The 22,503-nt window shown below is 48.7% G+C and overlaps 1 protein-coding gene across 1 annotated transcript in view; it reads right to left on the minus strand.

Annotated features, from left to right (window-relative positions):
- The window catches only part of ASTN2 (astrotactin 2), a 314,921-nt gene that overhangs the window by 191,478 nt on the left and 100,940 nt on the right, over window positions 1–22,503 (minus strand). The window contains exons 5-6 of the mRNA XM_071574082.1: window positions 18,184–18,291; window positions 5,578–5,724 (exon numbers count right to left, since the gene is read on the minus strand). Coding sequence (XP_071430183.1) covers window positions 5,578–5,724; window positions 18,184–18,291 — 255 coding nt within the window. The remainder of the gene's footprint in view (window positions 1–5,577; window positions 5,725–18,183; window positions 18,292–22,503) is intronic.

The raw sequence follows: 22,503 nt of genomic DNA on the forward strand, positions 1-22,503 counted from the left end.
ATCTTATTAGTTCTTCATGCAAAGAGCGTTCATGCCGTAAAACCGTCTTGGAATCCCTTTGATCCACGCTGATACAGTTCATAAATTGATGTTAATATTTAGAGTTCATGTCTGGTAACGCTGCAGCCATTTGCTCGTGTTTTCTTGCCAGGCAAGCAGGCACAGGAGCAGGAGTGAGCTGTAACACAGGCACTGAGGTGACCAGGTGAGGAAGAGCTGATGAAATAAAACCCAGTTTGTAAAGCTGCCCCCAAACCCAGTCACGTTACCCAAAATACTCAGGGTCTCTGGCAGCCAGACATGGCACTGAGTCTGCAACTGGGAAGTGGGCTTCTGTCAAAGCTGTGACACAGGTCTCTGTACAGCAGAACAGGCATTTCTGCAGCAGAACGACTCCAGGGGAAGAAAACAGAATGAGAAAAAACTTATTGTAAGACAGTCAATTCCCTCTGCTGAGACCAGCTGGAGAACATGGGGGAGCCCAATTACAGAAACTCTCTGAGAGCTTGGGAGGAGCACAAAATCCCAGAATGGTTTGGGTTGGAAGGGACCTTAAAGCTCATTCCGCCCCCTGCCATGGGCAGGGACACCTTCCAGTACCCAAAGTTGCTCCAAGCCCTGTCCAACCTGGTGTTGAACACTTCCAGGGACAAAGCAGGCACAGCTTTTCTGGGCAACCTGTGCCAGATACTCAGAGCCCCATCCAGTCTGGCCTGAGATACTCTGAGATCAGACCTTTTTCTCCACCCTTGTGGTACAAACCTCAGGTGCTTCGCATGTAAATCAGAGAGTGTCTCCAGTTTCTTCTTGCTGTCCAACAGGATGGGGACACAGCCAGTCCCCTGCCTCCCCTGGCTCATTACTCTGTGGCTGCATGTGCTGAGTGCAAGCACCTGAGGACACAAGTTAATGCCTGGTCACCTCTGAGGGCTGTAGAAGATTGAGCAGGAAATGTCAAAAGCAAACAATTTAAAGCAACACATTTAATTAAAGCCAAAATGAGAAGTTGTTGTGAGTCCAGCAATTGCAGTCTGCAGAGCTCTGACAATCTTGGTGGAAAATTAACACAGGCTGCTAATAGCAGCATCCAATTCACCGGTGTCTTGGAGGAAACAGTCGTGGGGGAAGGTAGGAAATAAATCTTCAGATGAAACAATTACTGATCAGCTGCATGGCAAGGACACGATGGCATCGTTCAAGCAGGCAGATGCAGATGAGCAAAGATTAAAAGGATAAAAAAAAGAAGCTTCCTCCACCTCTGCCATCTTGTCAGATACTCCAACCCAAAACATGGTCTTAAGTGGGAATTCCATTTCCTGCTGTTCTGTTCTCCTGGCTTTGCATGGTGGGGGCTGGATTTGCTCTCCTCTCCCTGTCGCTCACAGGGCAGCGTTCATCCACACTTGCAGGAGTGATGGAACCCACACGTGAGCAGCTCAGAGCAAAGCCAGGGCAGGGACAGCACCTGCCCATGCCAAGCTCCAAGTCTGTGGAAGGGACTGTGCCTGCCCACGCTGAGCTCTGCACACAGGACACCGTAAACTCAGCCCACAGCTCAGCAAGGTGCAGAGGGATTACCACATCTCCCCTGGCATGTGTCTCAGAAGAGGAGGGAAGGAGGTTGTAAATGCCCTGAGATGTCTCTGAAGTGACACAAACCTGCTTTATGCCCTTTGCTTTATTTCCACTTAAAAAACAAAGCCCGACAAGCCCCTTGGTAAATTCAGCTCTTGCTTCCTTCTGTACTACTGGAGGATCTTACCAACCTCTCCCACTAAAGTATCCAGATACAAACATCCACCCACACCATATATAACCTCTCACAGGCCGTAAAAATGGGAAGCTTTAATTGATACTATATTTCATACTGTTGTGCAGCAAGGACATACTCCAGGCTGAGCCCTCCAGGGTATCTTTCTCCAGCCCTGCCTTCCCTGCAAGCTGCTCCCATTGCTCCACCTCTACTTTTTGAATGATTACTTACAAGAAAAAAAAAACAACAAAAAACAACTATTGAATGTAAAGCTGAGTGGCTCACATATTCATAAGAGTTTTATGACTCATATGGAGGGGCTCTCTTTCCTTTCTTCCCCCTTTGACACTGCTAAAGGGTCCTCTAAATAATGCCTTGCATTTCCATATCCTCATAAAAGCCACTACGGTTCTTTCCATAAATCTGAGCCACCTCTGAAATCAGAACGATGCCTTCTGCTCAGCACAGCCTGAAGCACGAAGCCCTGGAGCAGCAGAAGGGAGGAGGATGCTCCAACCACGCCATCTGAAGAGAGGATTTAGAGGCACCAACTAATTTCTGGGAGGCAGGAGGTCCCAGCCCTCCTGGTAGTGTCTGCCAGGCTCCACTGGCCCCGTGAAGTGAAGGCAGAGCAGCTGTACAAAGCAGGCAATAACTGCTCAGCGGGGAGCGAGGCAGGGGGACCCCATCAAATGAACAAAAGGAAGAAAACAAGCCGAGAGAGAAATACGAGCAATAGAGACAGGCTGGTTATTAGCACTGCTGCTTGGAATATATCCTCCCAGTTTGGCTGCCAGTTGGCTTCTGGTCCCAAGTCCTTCCCCTCCCCTTTCCCACACTGCCACTCCAGCGGACTCAGGAGCTGCTTCCTCTGAGGCTGTTCTTGGCTGCTGCAGGGAATGCTGCTCTTCTCCAAGGCTGGAGACATTTGAGGGGGCTTCTCCCCCCCCCTCCTTTTCCCAGCTTGGCTCTGGCTGCTGGCACTCAGGAGCTGGCTGGCATCTATTTAAAGTTTCCTTCAAAGACGAGTTCTCATCGTCTAGGAGAGGGATTTCTTTCAGCCTCTGTCTTTGTTTGGCTTCTCCTGCAGAGGTGCCGGTAGCGGCTCCACTTTCAGATTTTCCTTGGCTCCTGGCGTCTATTGAAATCCTGCATTTCAAAAAGGAATAAGAGGGCACTGCTCCCTTGCACAGGAACATCTCCTGTGAATGCACCATCCCTGCCTTCTCACAGAGCCTGCCTTATCATCATGTAAAACACTAAAGAGAACAGCTTCAGGAACCAGGCGATTTAAGTGCACGGCAACACTTACGAGATGGTGCCACCACCAGGTGCCACGTGAGAGGCTGTTTCAAGACTGATCAAAGCTCTCCGACTCTGCCAGGCCAAACACATCAGATCTGTTGTCACCTCTCTATGCCATGGGGATGCCCAAGCCAACTCCCTTTTTCACCGCATAAAAAGGAGGTTTAACCCCCTGCAGAAGATCACCAGGGAGGAGTAGGTTCCCCATTTTCCATGAGACTCCAGGTGCTGAGCCTTGGCAAACACAGCCAGCCACGCTCTTCCTGGGTATCATTAAAATTTCCCAGCTCAGCTCAGTTCTGCAGTGTCTTTGAATGCTTTGTAATATTTTACTGCCAGTTAGATGCCACCTTGGGATTTGTTGTTATTCAGAAAGTAGGGACAACTTTAAGAGCATTTCTCTTTCCGGGCAAGGGACTGCCATTGCATAAAATGATGAGATTTTAGGAAAAGTGATAGCCACTGCAAAATGTCTTGGCTGCTTCTATGTGAAGAATTTGACTGTTTCTCATAAAAAATATAAAAAAAAGTTTTCACAGTTTGTAATTATATTTTACAGTTTCATTACAAAGCTCATTTTAATTCTTCTCTAAACCGTTGTTACCAGTCCTCTTGCCACTTTCTCTTCAGAAAAGTCATTAAGTCAGGACTGGAGATCATCCCATTTCCCCCAGTTTCAAGGATATTAATCTGTTTTATTGGTATTTCATTGTCATTTTCATTTGAGTGTTCTCTGCATTTGCATAATTTGCATTGCCACCCCTTTCCCTGTGACACAGGCTCAGCTTCTCACTTTCATTCTAGGGAGTCTCACTGCATTTTGTTTATTTTCTTTTTTGAGGACATGCTGCATTCCCTGGGACAGAACCCCAGGCTGGGACCAGGATACTGAGGTCTCATTTCCATCATTTCCTTCCTGGCCAACCTTCAGCTGGTACAAAAACCAGTTGTGAACTCCCAGTCCAAGTGATGAACTGGCCAGTGACCATCCCAAAGGGATATAAGTTAGCACTGGACTAACCTCATTCACTAAGTTGAAGAGTTTCTGTTCTCCAGCTACTCAGAATAACCTTTTGTGAGGACTTCAGAACATTCACATGCAGCCTGGACAATCCTTAAAACCTTTTATAAACAGATCAAGCTGTAGACAAGTCCCTTTCTCCAAATTATAAAATGATAGAATCACAGAATGGTTTGAGTTGAAAGGGACCTTAAAGACAATCTCATTCCAAACCCCTGCCATGGGCAGGGACATTTTCCACTAGACCAGGGTGCTCAGACCTCCATCCAATCTTGCCTTGAACACTTGCAGGGGTGTGGCATCCACAACTTGATGTGTTCTTCATGTCTCCACTGATACTCAGTTCCTCTAATGTGAGACCACAAAGTGAATAGTCTCCTGCTCTTTGCTTTAAGGACCAAGCTGTCACCACTGCAAAGCCCAACGACCCAGAGACTGGGTTGGAATTTCCAGAGTTGGTGGCTAAGGAGCATCCTTGGGGATCAGAGCAGAGGCAGCCTCCCATGCCAGTAAGGGGACACCAACCCACAACACCCATCCCCATGGGCATCATTAGGTGCAGAGACAGAAGTTGGGTTAATGAAGCAGTGAGATCACTGGCAGGGCTGGGGAGAGCTGGTGCTCTGTCACTGCAGGTAATGTCCTACAAACTCATAGCATGGCCCACTTCAAACACTAGTGGCTCCCACCCTGCCACAGGGTGATGTTTGCAGTCCCTCTCCATCACTCCCTACAGTTCTCATCCCTTTGCACCTCTTGAACCATCTCCGTCTCCCCAAAATATTAATCCTCCAAGAGCTGCCCTCCTGTCCAGCTCCCAAAGTTGAGGGTGTCCTAGAGCTGGCTGCTCCAGGACACCCCAGCAGCTGCTGGGGCACTGGCTCCATGCAGCATATTTCTGGCAGAGAGAAAGAGCCCCCTCTGCATGCCCCAAGCAAGAGACGAATGCAGGAGCTGAGGAATTGGAACCGACTGAATAATGGGTCCTGTCTGCTGGAAGAAAATGAAATTTGCCCTCATGTTCCCAAAAACTTGCACTCGATGCTCACTGCACATTATAAAGAAAAGGTCAGTGAAACACAACAAATGCAAGGAGCCCAGCTGGAGAAAGCAATAAATAGTGACAGCAGCACTTGTCTAATTTTTCAAAGCATCTCTGCTTTTGCTCAAACCCCAGCAATTTCCCTCCACGCTGCTGCCAGGGCTGGAACGAGCAGCTCTACTGCTGCAGGACAGGAGGATGCCTGTCTGTACAGGCTCCCAAGGCTTGTTAACAAGTTTGGAGGAAGACAGGAATATCCGTCTGACACAATTAGTAGCAATAATAATAACGATAATATTAATTAACGTGACTGAGATTCTGGCCTCGGACTCATTTAGATGTCCTTTGTTCCTGTAGAAAAGGGGATCCCTGCAGTCAAATGCAAGTAGGGCAATTTCCAAAGAGAGGGGATCCCATGTCCCAAACATATCTGGAGTGGCAGCAGGAGGCTCTTACCATCAGCGATGAAGTGCTCGGGAACATGAAGCGTCACCTTGACGGTCAGCGGGCAGGAGAGTTGGGAGCCACAGACCACGGCCAGGACACAGGAACTGACCGCAATCAGGGTCAGCGCCGTCTTGTTGACAGGGCTCTTCATGGAACCTGGAAGGCAGAGAGAGGGGTGGGTGGCCAAAAGGAAAAGCTGTACCCAGGGTTTGCTTGGCCTCCCTGCTTCCTTGTGTGGATGCAGGAGAGTCCCAGCCCAGGGAAGGTGGGTACTGAAAACAAGGATGGCAGCTCAGTAGCAGTAGAAGATCTCCTGAGGTCCTGCACACCCCATCACTCCTTGTTTGGCCAAGTTTTTAACACTCATCTTATTTCACTCTCTGAGCTACAGTGGGGGCTTTCCTAGAAGAGGAAGAAAACCTGCTCAGAGCCCCGTACAGATCCTCTCCCCAGGAACTTTTCTCTGGAGCTACTCATCACCCCTGCCATGCTCCCCTCGTAAAACCACTATCGCTTCTCGTCAACTTTGGTTTATTCTGCAAATCTTGTCAAGCACTTGGACACTTTGTGACTTGACCAAAGCTGTTGTTGCAGTTGTTGGTGCCAGGGCAGGGAACCCATGCTCGGCACAATCTGTGCATTCCAGGCAGGACACTGAGCCCCACCAAAGCATCCCCTGCCACAAGACAGAGGCTGCACAGGCGATGCTCCAACCAGGATTTGCAGGACAGAAGAAGCAGCAGATCTGCTGGAAAATACCCTCATCACAGCGACACACAGGAGCATGCAAATTGATGACTTATGAAGCATCTTTTCATTTCCTTACGGATGCATCATCTAAACAGCCTTCCCACCCCCACTTCACAGCTTTATCGCCAATCCCCTATGCCCTTCACCTTGCAATCCCTTTTTTTTCCTTCCCAATCTTTATTCATGTCATCAGCATAAGTTAGCACCTCCTTGGGAGGCACACTCATCCTCTCACTGGGCATACTGTGCCTGCCACAATCCCTGCTTGGCTTGAAGTTATGACAGGAATGCAAAAGAAAAAAGAGATGGGGGGGGAAGAAAAAGGAAAGGGCAAGATAAAAAGCCTCCATTGGGATAAGTGGACCCAATCAAATATACAATAGACCAGAGAAGGCTGGATTTCACCATTATAAATCACCTTTCAATCCAGGGTCTTAAAGTGCTTTGCAAACATTAAATAGTAAATCCTTTATGAGTTACACAAGTATTATCCCTTTCTCACAAAGAGCCTGAATCACAGGTACAACGTCAGCTTTCACCATCCTGCAGCCAGTGTGGAACTGGAGGAATTGGGATCTCCCATTTCCATCAGTCCACTGGCTTTTTCTCTCCCCGTGACTCAGGAGAGGAGTACAAGAGCTTGAAACAGCAGCAAGTCCTTTACAGCTCCATGACTTTCAGCTTTGCTGCCCAAGGAAAGGGACAGTTGCTCCAAGTCTCCTGTAACTCCCTTCTTCCTTGCCTTCTTCACGCATTTGTTTCCATCACACTGCTAATCACTGACCTCTAGAACTGCCTGATGTTGGCTTTGACCAACTGAACCAAAACAACGTGGCTTCTGCTTGAGCAGAAAATGGTTTTCCAGCTCAGCTCTTTATTGCTCACTGCCAGTTTGCTACCAGGTATGAAGGGAGATTGTTGGAAAAGCAGATCCTTCCCTCTTTCTTTGAACAGAGGGACAGGGCTCCTGTTTTCCATCTCATACCCTGCTCTTCAGACCACTGATGCTCCAGCAGAACCACTGCTGTGCTGTATTTAAACACGCATCTGGAGATAAACAGCTTCACTCCAGGCCTCTAAAACAACAAGCAATTGTATTCTCAGCAAGCCCTTGCTAACCAAACCCATCTCAGCAGGTTCACCAGAGCTTCACCCTGTTCCAGAGCTGAGAAAAACTGATCCATTACTTCCTCGGCTCAGGGAGGAAATCCAAACCCAGCTAAGTAACTGAGGCAGCCCCAAATAAACCACAACACCACAGATGGGAGCTTGACCTGACCGAATGCTGCCCTTTCCCTCCTCTCCTTGTCAACTTCAGGCTTTCAGGGAGATGTTTGAAGAGCAGATTTGCAAACCCAGGTCCACCAAACAAGCTGGTTTCAACGTCCTTTGCCAAGAGGAGGAAGCTGGGTGGGAAATGCAGGACCTTTATGGATGGCTGATGGGACTCAGGAGCCCTGAGAGCCACAGCACCCAATGCAAAACTTGATTTGAGCCTTTTGAGGTACAAGAAATCCAGAAGGAAGGTGGTGAACAGGCACAGCCGAGATCAAACTCACTCCCCAGATCCCTCTGCCCTAAATAATGCCTCACACATTAAAATGACCACTCTCTATTTTTAATTAAAGATGTTTCTGTTGCATTTTGAGTGGTTGCAACAGAGTGGGTGCCCAAGTGCCTGGTCAGGCTGTTCTGGGTGGGGAAGTGATGGCCTGTGGGGGCTTCCAGAGGTGGCAGATCTGGAGAGCCTGTGTCCAAGGAGCAGTCACAGCAGCTGGCAGGGCAGTGGGAAGGTGCACAACCAGGATGAAGAATAAATTACATCTTTCCAAATGGGGAGAACTAACCTCTCCCCTCAGCCTGAAAGAGCAACAAGTGAGAAGCAGAAAAAAAGGTAAACTGCTCCACTTCAGGGCAGAATCATACCTGAGATTCTCCATGCTAGTGATCCAACAGCTGCTTAACTAGACTGGAATACAAGAGGAGTAGCCAGGACTGTGGTAAGAGGTGTTCCAGCCACCACCACCTTCCCCACAAAGGATTTAAGGATTTTTTTCTCTCCTTAAACCCCAGTGCAAATTAGCCCAGAGAAGATGTGGGTCCCTTTGCAGAGAGCTCAGAAACTGCTTGCAAAGCGCCACATTCCCCTGAAGATTTTGCACCTGCTGCAAGATGAAGATAAATTCAAAGCCACTGGTGTAAACACTCAGCAAACAGCCCCTCCAAACGCACCGTGTCTCCTTTGAAATATCATTTCCTCATGCAGTTAATTACTTGCTGCTTTGTACACTTTCCCTTGCCCACCTAAAGGACAAGAGAGAAAAAAATAAAAAGCAACAAAACTCCAAGCTAATTTCTTTTACATATTGGCAGTGCTGCCTAAATTTAGGGATGAAAAAAAAAAGAAAAAAAAAAAGGTGTGTTCAGAACATGTATGGATTTACAAGTAACACAAATATCCCGTGTTCTTGGTAATGCGATGTTTCTAAATCAGGCTCATAAATACATGCTTGGGAGATTAGTCCATAAAAAAAAATAAACTTTAATTACCCCATCTTTATCAGCACACAGCCCGTGGTGTTAACCATATGTGGGTGTTAAACGCCAAGTGCTTTGCAATCTTCCCCACCCCCCTGGAGATAATGGCATCATACAGAATGTTTCGTGGCCACTCGGATATGAAAATGTATTTCCACCACCCGAGGAAGACGGGGCTGGGGAATGTGAGCAGGAGAACAGCGAGAGCCGGAACTGCTTAGCAACACACACACACCGACACACACAAACACACACACAGAGCCACCGGTGCCCGCCGTGCTGTGCCGCCTGCACAACACCCAGCACGGGCAGAGCAGCGAACCCACCACAGCCCATCCCAAATCCCCATGATGCTCCCAAAGCACATCAGTGTTGCTGGCATGTCAGAGGAATTGGGCTTCTAATGATCCTTCGTTATGTTCCAGCAGAGGCTCATTAATACGGTACGGCAGCGTTTCCAGGACACCCTCACACACAGAAGCATCTTGAGGTGTTTTACAAGTGGGAGATCATGTCGAATCAAATCAAACACCAATTAAGATGAGCAGCGGTGTTGGCAGGCGGCTCTGGCCACAGAACACTCTTGTGTGAAGAACAGCACTGCCTGTCCCTGCTCTTGCCCCACACCCTCCCCCTTCCATGGCAGGATGGTCCCTCTTTTTCCAGAACACCAGGCACACAGGATGGGATGGGAGATCCTCCTTCCAGCCAGACACAGCTCTCCAACACCATGACCTCACAAAGCCTCCATGGACTACTCAGGCCAAGAGCCACTTCCCTCAGAAGGGGATGGATGTGGATGAAATGAACATCCCAGGATGCATCCAAGCAGCGGGATGAGAGCACAGGCAGGTGTTTCATCACACACCCTCTGCACAAGGCTTGTTTAGACTCTTCTCAAGGCACCTTCTCCACTGCTGTCCTGAACAAATCCCAAGTGAAGGTGCTCAGAGCTACAGCCTGGAGTCAGGGTCAGGGCTTGGGAACAGGGTAGTCTCCAGCCTTATTCCAGATTCAGCAGGACAAGAATCAGCCATGAAGTGTTGGCTTTGCTTCTCCCTTGTGAGGGGAGAACCCCAGGGAGACTCCTCTGACCTCCAAGAAGGCAGAGAGGGTGCACACAAGAAGGGACGGGGGGGAAGCAAGGAGGAATGACAGCAGTGTTGTGCAGCAGAAGGGTGAGATCAGATGCTCCTGGATTTATAGAGGATTTGATCTTGCTAAGCACATGCTGAATCAGATTAATACTATTAACATTTATGAATTATCCTCTAGCAATTAGCCAAGCCATCCTCCACTACAGCACAGGAGGGCTGCAGAAAAGGCAGCCCTAGGGTGTAGGTCAGGGGGAGGAGGATGTCAAGGGGTGGCATGGTCACTGTAGGGAGGTCGGGGCTGGGCTGCTGGACCCCATGGCAAGGTTGGCTGAGCTCCTGTGTGCCACTGTGAGCTTTCATGCTCCTCCAGCAGCCTGAGCCTTGGCTCTTAAGGTGCTCCTGCAGTTATAATGCCTTATGTACCGAATAAATGTATATATTTCCTAATTATACCATTGTCAGTGGTGCTCCCTCTTTGCTTTAAAACATTGTGCCTGCAGCTGGCAGCAAATTTCAACCAGGAGGAGGAGGAGGAGGAGGAAGGGAGGAAACAGAGGGAAAGGTAAAACCCTGAAAGCTGGGCAAGGAAAGAGCAGCTGAGGCAAGGGGGGAAATGAAGATGACCAAAGTGGCACGGGCTGAGATGCTTGTCTGCTGATCCACCAGCCCCATCACCAGTGGGTTCACCACAGACAGGTTTCCCCTGCCCACATACCTGAGACCTCCCTCAGCACAGCAGAGGGAGAATTTGTGCACACCCAATTTGCTCTCCTGGTGCTGTTACATTTTTTGCATTTCTCTGGGCATGGACAATTAAAATCAATGAAGTCAGTTTTGCTTTCATGTTCTCGGTGCTGAATCGGTCGAGATAAAATCACATTAAAGAAACAGTTACATATTTAAAGGCAGAGATTGCCTGCACTGGAATTTTCTTTCACAAAAATCAATGAAAACACTTCTCCTGGAATTAAGGCCTGATCTTTTTTTGTTCTACACTCCAAATGAGTCCCAATTTTACAATATACACGCACAAAGGCAAATCGGAGTGGAAGGCTTCATTTTAAGGAGGAGGGAAAGCAATTTTCAATACAGTATAACGAAAATATTATTCCTACAGGAAAAAGGGGAAAAAAGTAATCATTATCTATGAAATAGTTTCTGTTGAGTCACAGCCTGGGGAAGATTGTGCTCAGCAAGTGAAGGGCTGGTCAGACAGCTGAATTGATTTTGGAGACGAGGAGAGAGCAGTGATGGAGGCCAGGACCTGGCAGGAGATGTCCCAGGACCTGGTGGCAAGAGATGTCCCAGGACTCAGCAAGCTGTCTATCCTGGCTGGACCTTCATCACACTGCCCATCCTCCCTTTGCCACCCTGCAGGTGGATTTCCTTGGATATGGAAATTGGGCTGGGATCTCCAAAAAACAAACAAAAAAATCCCAAACCAAACCATATTATTTCTATTCCATATGTTATGTTTTGGAAAACATGCAAACGAAACAACAGGGTGAGAATAAGAATTTCTGCCCTGCAACATCTCCCTGGGGTTGGGGCACATCCCTCTGTGCCTCAGTTTCCCCCACAGCCACGCACCATGGAAGTACAAGCATGACAACAACCAATCCCTGTTCCTTCCCTGCTCCAGCCAGGAGACAAATCCATAGTGGCATGCTGAGCATCCGCAACAAAACGCATCCTCATTTTCCATCCAGAACTAACCCTCGCCCTCCTCTCGCCTGCATCCAGCACCGTGTTTATGTTCTGCTTCCCGGGAAACAAGAGACTCGTTACCATGCGGAGGGCGACAGCAGAGCGATTAGTGAAATTTGTTACCCACATGCTCTGAACAAAATTAAATTAAAAGTGCTGCTTTGCTGTCAAGATAAGGGCCAAGCCGGAGAGATAATTTTTCACTCTCAAACACTCAATTACTTGCTGAGGCTGTATCAGATACAATCGGAAAATAAATAAATAAATAGAAGACCCGCACTGCCTCCAGGAACAGATGTAAAAGCCTTTATCTCCAGCACAGTCCAGGGAAGTTAAAGAGCCTGTGGCCATCATAGCTCCACCACCACTACACTTGCAGACCTTTCTACTGCTCAGCTGCAGCTTCCCACAGCAGCCCCTCTCCCAACAGCTCAGTTCCCAGAGCATGGGCAGGAGCGTGTGTGCATCCCTATACCTACAGCCACCAGGGATTTAGGGAGCAGAAATGGCTGGAGCAATCCCAGCCCAGCTTCCCTGCACAGCTAGAGTCCAGCAGGAATAGAGAGAGGCTCATGGTGGATTTTATATGCTCTTACAGTACCTCATTGCTCTGCAGGAAAGAAAAAGAAGCCATCATGCAAAAGCACCATATTTGTTTGCTTGATGGAAAAGCAGTATCTGTGACGGAGAGCCAAGAAAAGTTGGAAATTAGAGGCATCCCCCATTGGCACCACTGTCCCAGGCATCACAATGGAGTGGGCATGGATATGGGGATGTCCTGATTCTATGGGAGCCTGAGTGTCCTCTCTGGGGTGCTCTTCCCTGGCCCCACACAGAGTAGCACGGCTCCATGTGCCATGAACCAGCTGGGTGTGCACCAGACACCAGCACTGACCCATCCATCTGTCCTTGCTCTCTGTGTCTTTCCCAGGGAACCCTAACCTGCCTGTGCCATGCACAGGGGATGGACACAGGGCTGAAAGGAGGAAGAAGCTGCCCAAGGACAGACAAACAACACCAGGCACCGTGAGACCCATTCCTCCCTCGTGCTGCTGTTAGCAACCCGAATTGACACATTTGCTTTATTGCCTTTTGTATCCCATTTGATTCCCAGCAGCATCTCCTCTAGTTTGAAGGTGAGTCAAGCTCCGGGCAGACCTGGGAGCACAATTCCCTGAGGAGCACAACAAAGTTGGTGCGACGTGCTGCCTGTGGCATTTGCTCAGCCCCAGCGAGGCCAGGGGCACTGGCAGAGCATGGAGAATGGTACCCAAAATTCATTCTGCACTTCGTTTAGTTCCCCATGAAATAATAAATGCCTGCTGCCTCTGGAGATGGGAGAGGATCAAAGTGAAGCTTCCTCATATGTAGCAGACTCCGAATACCTAATATTCCCTTATAAAAGGCCTTGTTTTAAACACCAAATACAGAGGCAGATCAAAGCTCAGCTTCTCATTTCTCTAACAGCCCTCAGAAGGCTCCGCCAGCCAGCCCAGCACACACTCACGTGCATACACGCACAGTTGACACCAATCCAAGGTACATAATTGAACTCTGTTAATTTGTCAAAGCCATCACCGCGTGCTATGGGAATAGCCAGGTGCCTTGTTCACAGAGACCTCAGCTAAGAAGCATCCCAAACCCATGTTCTGCTTTCCCTGGGGTGGTGGGGAGCTCTCCTAGAATAGGAAGGTACCACCTGAACAACAGCTATGCATGAAAACAGGGTGTTTCCCCCCTTCCTCTTTGAACAGGCAGCAATAGGCATAATGCTGAGAGGGGTGAAGCAATCCCAAACCCAAGCATGAAGAAGTGGGCTCAGGATGGTCCAGCTCAGGTTGAAGCAGATGCCAGAGCCTGCCTCAGCAACAGCATCCAGCTGAGGACACTCCATGTGATACCCCAAGAGGGTGGACACTGCCAGGCTACCTCCAGTACATCTCAACCATCACACAACCAACAACACCACTTCACCTTTGCATTCCACACTCCACTTTTTATCTGGGTTTCCAGCAAGTCTCTATCTGACCTCTCTGCCTGACGGGACTGACATAAGTCCCAGACCCACAGGTTTTCCAGCAGCTGCAGAGATCCCTAGAACTCCCCAGAGGCTCGGATACAAGAGCTCCCAGCAGGTCCCAGGGGTTCAGACAATACCTGGTTTCAGGAACAGGCACAGAGTCTCTGGATCTCCAAGACAATCAGCAAGGGAGGGCTCAGCCCCTCACAAGTCTCCATATGACAACCATCACTTTCCCTGCCTCAGTTTCCCCCAACCCAAGGAGCTGCACAGCATCTGTTGCATGTTTTTGTGTCAAAAAGCAGCTGCTCTGTGGCCTGAGAAAGCAGAGAGAGGTGGGGAAGACTCACTTGTACCTCTCCTCCAGCAAGGAGGGGCTCATTAGACTCACTGAGTCCTTAATGAGCCAGACAGGGACCCTGATATGGCCTTGGCATTTCAATGCTGCTTCTTCTCCTCATCTTTCTCTCTCTGACTAACCACAGGGCAGGCACTGCCTATGACCAGGGTGGTTTGGGGCTGCACAGTCAGACTGGAGCTGAATATATTTTGCTGGGCAGGAGGCAAACACCACCCTGGAGCAAGGGGGTTGGAGCAGGAGTGATGCACAAGTGAGGTCTGTGTGTAGGGCTCTTCCTTCTTGGTTTAGGGGGATTTTTGCTACTAATATTTTCCTTTCAAACTCAGAGACTGACTAAATACATCCTACCCTTCTCTAGAGAGAGGAGCTAAGTATCAAATCTTTGATATCAGTCATGATGGACAGCAGGGGGTGTGGATTCATGTCTTTACAACACTGCCAGGTTCTTCCTCGTGGAGATTTCAGCATTGGTGAAAGGTGTGATGACCGACAGCCCTGGAGACAAGAGCCACCTCTGTACCAAAGCCAGCATGCAAAGAGGTTCCCATGTTTCACAATTCTTCCAGGGGAGTGGGAAGGGGGAGAGCCAGCCTTCATGACAAGCAGAATCTTGGAGTGCACAAACTTGCTGCTAACAGGTTGCAAGCAAACCAGATTTCTGGAAAACCTCAAGGAGTCAATACTATGGGTCAGTAGGAAGTAACAAAACAGCCATCCCTGGCCTCAGCCGAGAGTCCCTCCAGCCTCCAAGTATGGAGCTGGGCTTGGCTCAACAGCCTCTCTCAGGGCTTGATTCACTTGGAAATCTGTCCAAATTCCAGCTCCCTTGAGACTGCATGTCAGCCCTGCTGCCAGCACTGCCATCAGAGCACAGCTCACAGTGATCCCTCAGAGAGAAGCAGAGGGTGAAGAGCTGGCATGGGCACAGGCAGGGACCATGGAGAAGAGAAGAGATGTTTCAAGGAATATGAGTATTAACAGAGCACTTCTGGGCATAAGCCAGCCCCCCAGAGACACCATTGACCAGCATTGCCTCTCCCAGCTCAGATATCAGCAAAGGGGCTGAGCCGAAGAGCAAAGACCAAGGCTCCATGAGAACGTGTCCTCTGCATTAGTTTCACACTCCCCTTCCCCAGAATTTCTCTGGAGACTTTCCAAAGACAAGAGAACATAAGTGCAAGGGCATCCCACAGACCTAGAAGCTGGGAAGATGCATGGTGCAGCATGCTGGGACCACAGAAAGTGATGCTTCAGCCATCCCTGCCTCCATATCTGGACTGATCAGACTTCTCCAAGCATTCCAGCACTGAAAAACAGGTATCAATGGGTCTGCTACTCCTCAGCAACCAGAACAAGCTCTCCCTCACTCAATATTGACCTATGGGAACGTCCCTCAAATACACCTTGCTAAGGCACTGCAGAATCTGCTGTCCTCCGTCTTCAAGAGACAAATCCTATGACGACTTAACCAGCCACCTTCAACCAAGCTCAAATAAAACCAAACCTATGCCACCATGTAAGTGGCAACTCCCATTGCAGCATCTGGGATCAATGCCTTGACAGCACCAGTAATTAGCCTCAATCCTGCAAACCTGCATCCAAGGAAAGAAACCCCAAGGAATCTCTCTCCTTGGCCCTGATAACTATCTGACAGCACCTGCAATGACATGCAAGCACAGTGAAATCAATATGGGAACATCATTGTAAGAATTAACTGTATCTGACAATGCATCCTTCTCTATTAGAGTTACGATCCCGTCCAATTATGGATCTTGGCTGAACTTGTAATTATGAGTTTACTACTATGACTTCCCACTATGCTATTGCTTTCCTTCCATGAGGGAGAGAAGAGTCAATGAAAAGATAATAGAAAATTCCTTTCAAGGACGCAGTCATGGCAAAATTTAGCTAGACAGGAGGGGAAGTACAATGGGGACTTTATGCAAGAAAATTCCCTCTGTCAGCCACCAGTGAACATGAACAAGCCAAGTTCTTCCAGCTTCGCTCAAACGCTAACACAGATCTAACATCCATCTCTGTGCAACGACGCAGGGCAGCTCTGCCTCCTGAATTCCCTTCAAGCCCAGCCATCAAAGCTGCCCAGGTGAACAACAGCTTATTCACAGGAAAAGAAAGGAATTCTTCCCATTCATCTATTCCTTTTTATTTGCCCTACAAGGAAGCTTAAACAAACAACCCAAAACCAACACATACGTCAATAAGGATATCTTTGTACCTGGCATCCAGTACGAGCATGTTTCAAGAGATTGAAAGAGCACTTGACCTCAAGAGGAATGGCAGCCTAGCAAACATTTATGTGCTTTTCATTAAAATACACTTTTTCACAGCTTCCTCGCACACCATCATCCCTTTCCCTACTGGAAGGTGAAAAAACCCCAACCTTCAGTGACTTTTCAGAAGTATCCAAGGACTTTCACAGCCAGCCCAGTATTGCAGAATAACTCATTGAAAAAAATGCTCCAGCACTTGGGAAATCTGCCCCCTGCACCAGCAGTGTTTTGGAACAGTTTCTTTTGTTCCTATTTGCACTACGACCAATTACTTCCTTCACTCACACAGCCACAAAGATGATTAGAGGGAGGGGGCACCTCTCCTATGAGGAAAGGCTGAGAGACTTGGGGCTGTTCAGTCTGGAGAAGGGTTTTGGGAGACCTTATTGTAGCTTTTTGGTTCCTGAAGGGAGCCTGCAAGAGAGCTGGAGGGGTACTATTGACAAGGGTATGTAGGACAAGGGGGAATGGCTTCACACTGATAGAGGGTAGGGTGAGATTAGATATTGGGAGAGTGTTACGGCACTGGAATAGATTTTTCAGAGAAGCCGTGGCTGTTCCATCCCTGGAAGTGTTCAAGGCCAGGCTGGATGGGGCTTGGAACAATATTATCTAGTGGAAAGTGTCCTTGCCCAAGGCAGGAGGATGAAACGAGATGGTTTTTAAAGTCCCTTCCAAACTAGTCTGTAGTTCTGTGATTCTATGATTTTCTCCTGAACACAGCTGTGTTTGTACTGCAACAGGTAACTAACTCACAAATCCTCTCCCTGCTTTTCATCAAAAACTCATTTTAAACTCAGTGATAATTTCTCACGGTTCTAACACACATGGAAAAGAAAAAGAAATTAAAAAACCTACAAAATTGAAGGCCCAGCCTTGCAGAAGGAACAAACACAGTGCACCCCTGTGCCTGCAAGGTGTTTATTCTCATGTGCAACCATCGAGCTGATCAGAGGTACTGAGGTAATTTCACATTCAAATAAACACATTGGGAGCATTTATAGGAATGGCTCATCATGGAAATAAATGGGGCTGCGTGTGCTGCGGTGGGTACCAGCATCTATCTGGCTGCTGCGCTCTGCCGAGGCCCAGCTTCATGCACAAAACAAATGGAGGGAGCAGACCCGCTGTGCAATTTTTAAATTGCTTCCCAACGGAGTTATTTCCCGACTGTGATTTTTCAAACGCAGCAGCAGCAGGGCTTGTCCTCTCCTCTGCCAAACAGCTCGGGCCAAGAGTCCCAAACAAAAGCGATCCAGCGTGATGTGACCAGAGGAAATGCGGACACTAATTTCAAACTGCAGATGATATTTCGTTTTCTCAGCTTTCTCTAGCTCACAAAAGAGCCTGAAGGGACTTTGGTCTACAAATCCCTGCCCCAACCCTCATTTTGAATTTGTTCCTTTTAATTGCCTTTGTGCCAAGTGGAAGGCCGGGAAACTTTCATCCAACGGATGTTTTGCATGGGAAATAAAGGCCAAAAAACAGGAGTTTGGAGAAAGGACTTGCCAAGGTGACCATCCTTGACAGCTGTGCTGGCGCCAGGATGATGACGGACACAATCATTCCCTGCTGGTGCAGCTTTGGGGAAGTGCCAGGGCATGTGAAAGGTAACTGATATTAGAAACATTCAAAGAAATCCAGAACCTCAGCAATATCACCAGGAAATCTGATTTATAGGTTCTGCACGGTGCTGCATCGCTTAGAGAGCACATCTTGGGATGTCCTTACCACCACAGACTGGTATGACCATCCTTTAGATGGGACAATGTCAGACACCATCACCAATGGGAACAATGAAGGTGCTCAACCATTTTTCCCCCCATGTGCTATCACCGTGTCATTTTCTACCTTTGCTTCGCCTCCGGCTCCGATACTGCTCCGTGTAGAAGGTGAGTTGGGTTTCATCATCTGCCTCTGAGCCAGAATTTCCTTTGGCACGTCCAAACCCGATCCCACCTGCAAGCAACAGAGAGAAAAAAATCAGCCCTGTCAGCTGGGATGCTCCTCAGCAGAGATTCCAGATGTGGCCAGCACCCACCACTCCTGACCAAGGCACTCTCCTTGGAGTCACCAGAAGTGACATGGGGCTTTTGCCACTCATGATTTCACTGGTTCCTTATTGCCCTCATCAAAAACCAAGACTCCATGATGCCAATTGTGATGTGAGTGTAAGAAGATGATTTCTACCCTAATGAACATATTTGACAAATTATTTCAAGGTACTTACAAAGAAAAGCCCTGAGTGTAGCAGCTGCTCTTCCCAAGGAGACCTACATGGTGAAGTACAGTGAACTTTTGGTGTTTGCTTCAAAGCAAACCCAGCAATGACAAGCAGTACATGGGGAACACAGCACTCGGGGGGCACCACTGCATGGCAAAGGTGCCAGTTCTCTTCCTCACCACCTGCTTCAGCCCATCTGCTCCCCCTGCTTACCATGACAATCAGCAGCACATGTCCCTGCAGTGGTCAAGACCAACAGGAACAGGGCTGGCCCATGGTTTACCTGGCATCCTTCTCTCTGGGCTGAATATGGAGCAGGATGCAGGAGGAGCTAAGCTGGCTTCAGCCCAGACACACCAAGGAGCAATGGATGCTTTAGAAATGACGCAGACTTTAACTGGCAGAAGTCCTTCAATTCTTGCAGAGTTTAAAGCAAAGAGGCCTCTGGGGGTTGACAGTGGCCCTTTAAACTGCCATTAAAATATTTTACTGTTTTTAAAAAATCCTTTATTCTAGGCAGAAGCACAATTTCCCCATTTCTTGGCAGGAGAACAGAAAATGAGCAGTGCCTTCTGCCCTCTAAAATCTTTAATCACCACAATGAGAGGTGCCTGGCAGGAGCCAGCAGCACACCAGGAGCTCGGCACGAGGCTCCTGCCCTGTCCATGCCCTCACCTGGCTGAGAAGTGCCCCTGGGGGTGGATGGGGGGGGTGTCTCAGCAGAGTGGTGCAAAGAGGCTTTGCCAGCTCTTTCCCTCCTGAAAGCAGCAGAAGGGGTCAGTGCTTGCACACAGCTGCATTCACTGCTTGGACATGTGGGCTGGGGGCTTTATGGACTTACACCCCAAACCATGACCCTCCATCAGCCCCTCCTCAGACACAAACAACCCAATAAACATCCAGTGCCATATACACCCAAAGCCAGGGTCTAGGGGTTTGAAAGGCACAGCAGAGTAGTAAAACCAATCAGGTTTATTCACATCAGCGAGAAAAATCTTAATTAATCTGGGCTTCTAACACAGGCCCTTGGGCAACCAGCCAGGGCTGCAGCCCTACTGCACATCCCATTCTCACTAAGAAGGCACTGTCCCCTGCCCTGCTCCTTTGCAGCCACAGTGTCTAGGGCTGGAAGACAGACACCAGCTACAGGAGGGATTTCCCTCCAGTAGCTCAGCACAGCCATCTCCTATGCCCAGGAGAGGGACCCGGACGCTGCCTGTGCAGGCAGGACATAGCACGTCCCTCTGCAACCTTCCCCATGCACCAGACCTGGCCCCTTTTGCACAGACAGATGGCTGGGGTGGGCAGGGGCAGCGATCTGGTGCTCTCTGTGCTCTCACACCCCACTGAGGGGACCAGGCAGTGGCACAGGCAGCAGCTGCTCCACAGCCACTGTCCCAGCCCCCTCTGGCCGCTCTGCGTTTGTTTGCCGGCTGCGTCTTCGTGATGGATGGAGCTGACATGTTAAATTACTCAGGCTGGATGTCTTCAGAGAGCTGGTGACAGCGATATTGCATTTTCTGATTACCCAGCACTGCGCAGGATGTATAAATACAGGAGTCAGGAGACCCAGCACAGGTCTCCAGCCCAGAGTGGAAACGTCTCCTCTGACCCAACATGCAGTGGCAGAGGTCAGCCTAGAAACACGAGCCCAGGGCAGCGACATGGCTGCAGGGATGTGCTTTTGTACCTTTGTGCCACGATGGATGCTGGAACTCATCCTGACAGCGGTTTGGAGGGTACCAGAATCCAGCTGAGGCACCTGGAGGTTGCAGGAACTGATCCTGTCGTGAACCTGATCCCACATTCAACTGGCACCAAAATCTTGCCGAATCACCTCTCTGAGACACTCAAAACTGAGGCAATGCCTACTGTCCCAGCTCCACAACCAGCCTCAGGGGCAGCCTGCTGCCAAGGCACAGGGCCAGGGACAATCACACAGTGGAGCTGAGGATGATCACAGCAGAGAGCACCCATGTGCAGGTGCTGATGCGGATGAACAAGGATAGCACCCTGTTAAAGGCAAGCAGCCCTGCCTGATCAGCATTCCCTTTAAGAACAGAGAGACAACCACCAAGTATCAGAAAAAAAAAAGAATCCTAATCACTGCAACCAATTAAAAAGAGGAATAAGGTGCTTAAAAGACAGGGAAAAGGAAAACAACTACTTTGCAGCACTGGGTACCTGTAATGCAGCAGCAACTCTCTCCAGCAACTCCCCCACAGAGTAACACCCCCTTTACTTCTTCTGTTTAGATTGGAGAGAAACAAAGCTCCCCCTCCTCACCCACACTCCAGTCTCTTGTCCAGCTCAGTCCCTGGACAGCAAGGCAGGAGGCAGGGGTGGTGAGGAGAGGGAGCTCAAGGAAGATGCTCTTGTTTCTAATCCTGTTTGCAGATTTACAAGCTCGTTAATCCGTTCAAATAGATCTCAGCTCAGCCAGGCACCCAGGCAGGGTGCTTGTTCTGAGTGCAACATTAATTTAGTGGGGAGCAAGGCGGGGTGCCAAGGCAAACACCTCGTTAGGGTGCAATTAGAGATGGTAACATTAATGCTGAGTGGAGACTAAGGAAATAAAATTCAGGAATCAGAGGCTCTGTTATCCCCAAAGAATTTTGTTAGCTGAAAGCCACGTGTATGTTTTTTAAAGTGAGTTTTTGTCATTAATGAGGAAATAAAAAGCAAACTTGACATTTTTAATCCTTTCCCCAAAGCCAGGAGGTCACAGAGCATCTTAGGAAAATAACTGTGGATGCAAAACAAACCAAAATAGAGCTAAGAAATAAGTAACAGGAGCTATTTGGATAACTCCCTTCTGATGCCAAATTGACCTCAAGTACTTAATCTCTCTGAACTGGATGTTTAATAGAAGTGGGAGCTTGTTTTTGTCCCCCGTGGTGCCAATCTGGGTGACATTTTTGTGCATCCCCCTGCCCTGCAACCACTGGCTATGGAAAATGGATGTTTTGCATCCTATCCCTAGAGGAAAAGGGCCAAACTCTGTACACACCAGAGAATTCAAGGCCCAAAATCCCCCTGCTTGACCATGTTGGGTCAGCTCTCACTTTCCCGTGCAACACAGTGTTCTGGGTGTTCAATAAGCTCTTCTGCTTCCAGGCTTCCCAGTAAAAGCTGGATGAGGAGTGCCCTCCCCATCTCCCCAGCACTGCAGTGAGGTCTGTGCACTGAGGGTGACACAGAGAGATGCAATTAGCTAAGTGGAAACTTTCAGTTTAATTAATTTAACCCTGCAAAGAGTACCAGTCAACTGAAAAGTAAACATGGCCAGAGAAAGGTAAATTAGATGCAGACTTAGGGAGTAAAAAAAAAAAATAGATTCACAAACCTTTTTGTTTGAAACTTACCCAGTTAATGCAAAAAAAGGGATGAAGAAGAAAAGCATTTTAAAACTAAGTGCCCCGTTGCAGGGGAACATTCACACACACTGGCTTTAGCTGGGGAATACTTTTCCTCCTCGCTGATCTTCCCTTTCCCTTCTGTCCATACCCAAAACCCCCACCACTGTGGGTAATGCAAAAAACAGGTTCCATGGCTTCCACTATGGAATGATCCCAGACTGCAGTCCCTGCACAGTCATGAAGGGTTTTGTTTTCACCAAGGACTAACTCACAGAGTTGGACATGATACTTTGACGCAGATGAGGTGAGAGTTCCCTGCTAAACCCCCCCAAAAAGCCTTGCCAGCAAAACATGATGCTCCAAAGGCACCACAGGACAGATGGACAGAACAAGATGGAGACAGAGGTGCCCTGGCAAAAGCAGGGACCATGGATGAGACCAGCTAGGCTGCAACTCTCCTCCCTCAGGGAACTTTGCATAACTCAGGGCACAGCCAAGACCTCCAAACCACAAGAAACTGGAGTCCTGCTAAGCAGCACATCTTGATAAACAGCACATACTGTCCCAGGAGAAGGATCATTATGGGTT

This window comes from Pithys albifrons, chromosome 20 (genome assembly GCF_047495875.1).
Source record: "Pithys albifrons albifrons isolate INPA30051 chromosome 20, PitAlb_v1, whole genome shotgun sequence".
Taxonomy (NCBI): Eukaryota; Metazoa; Chordata; class Aves; order Passeriformes; family Thamnophilidae; genus Pithys; species Pithys albifrons.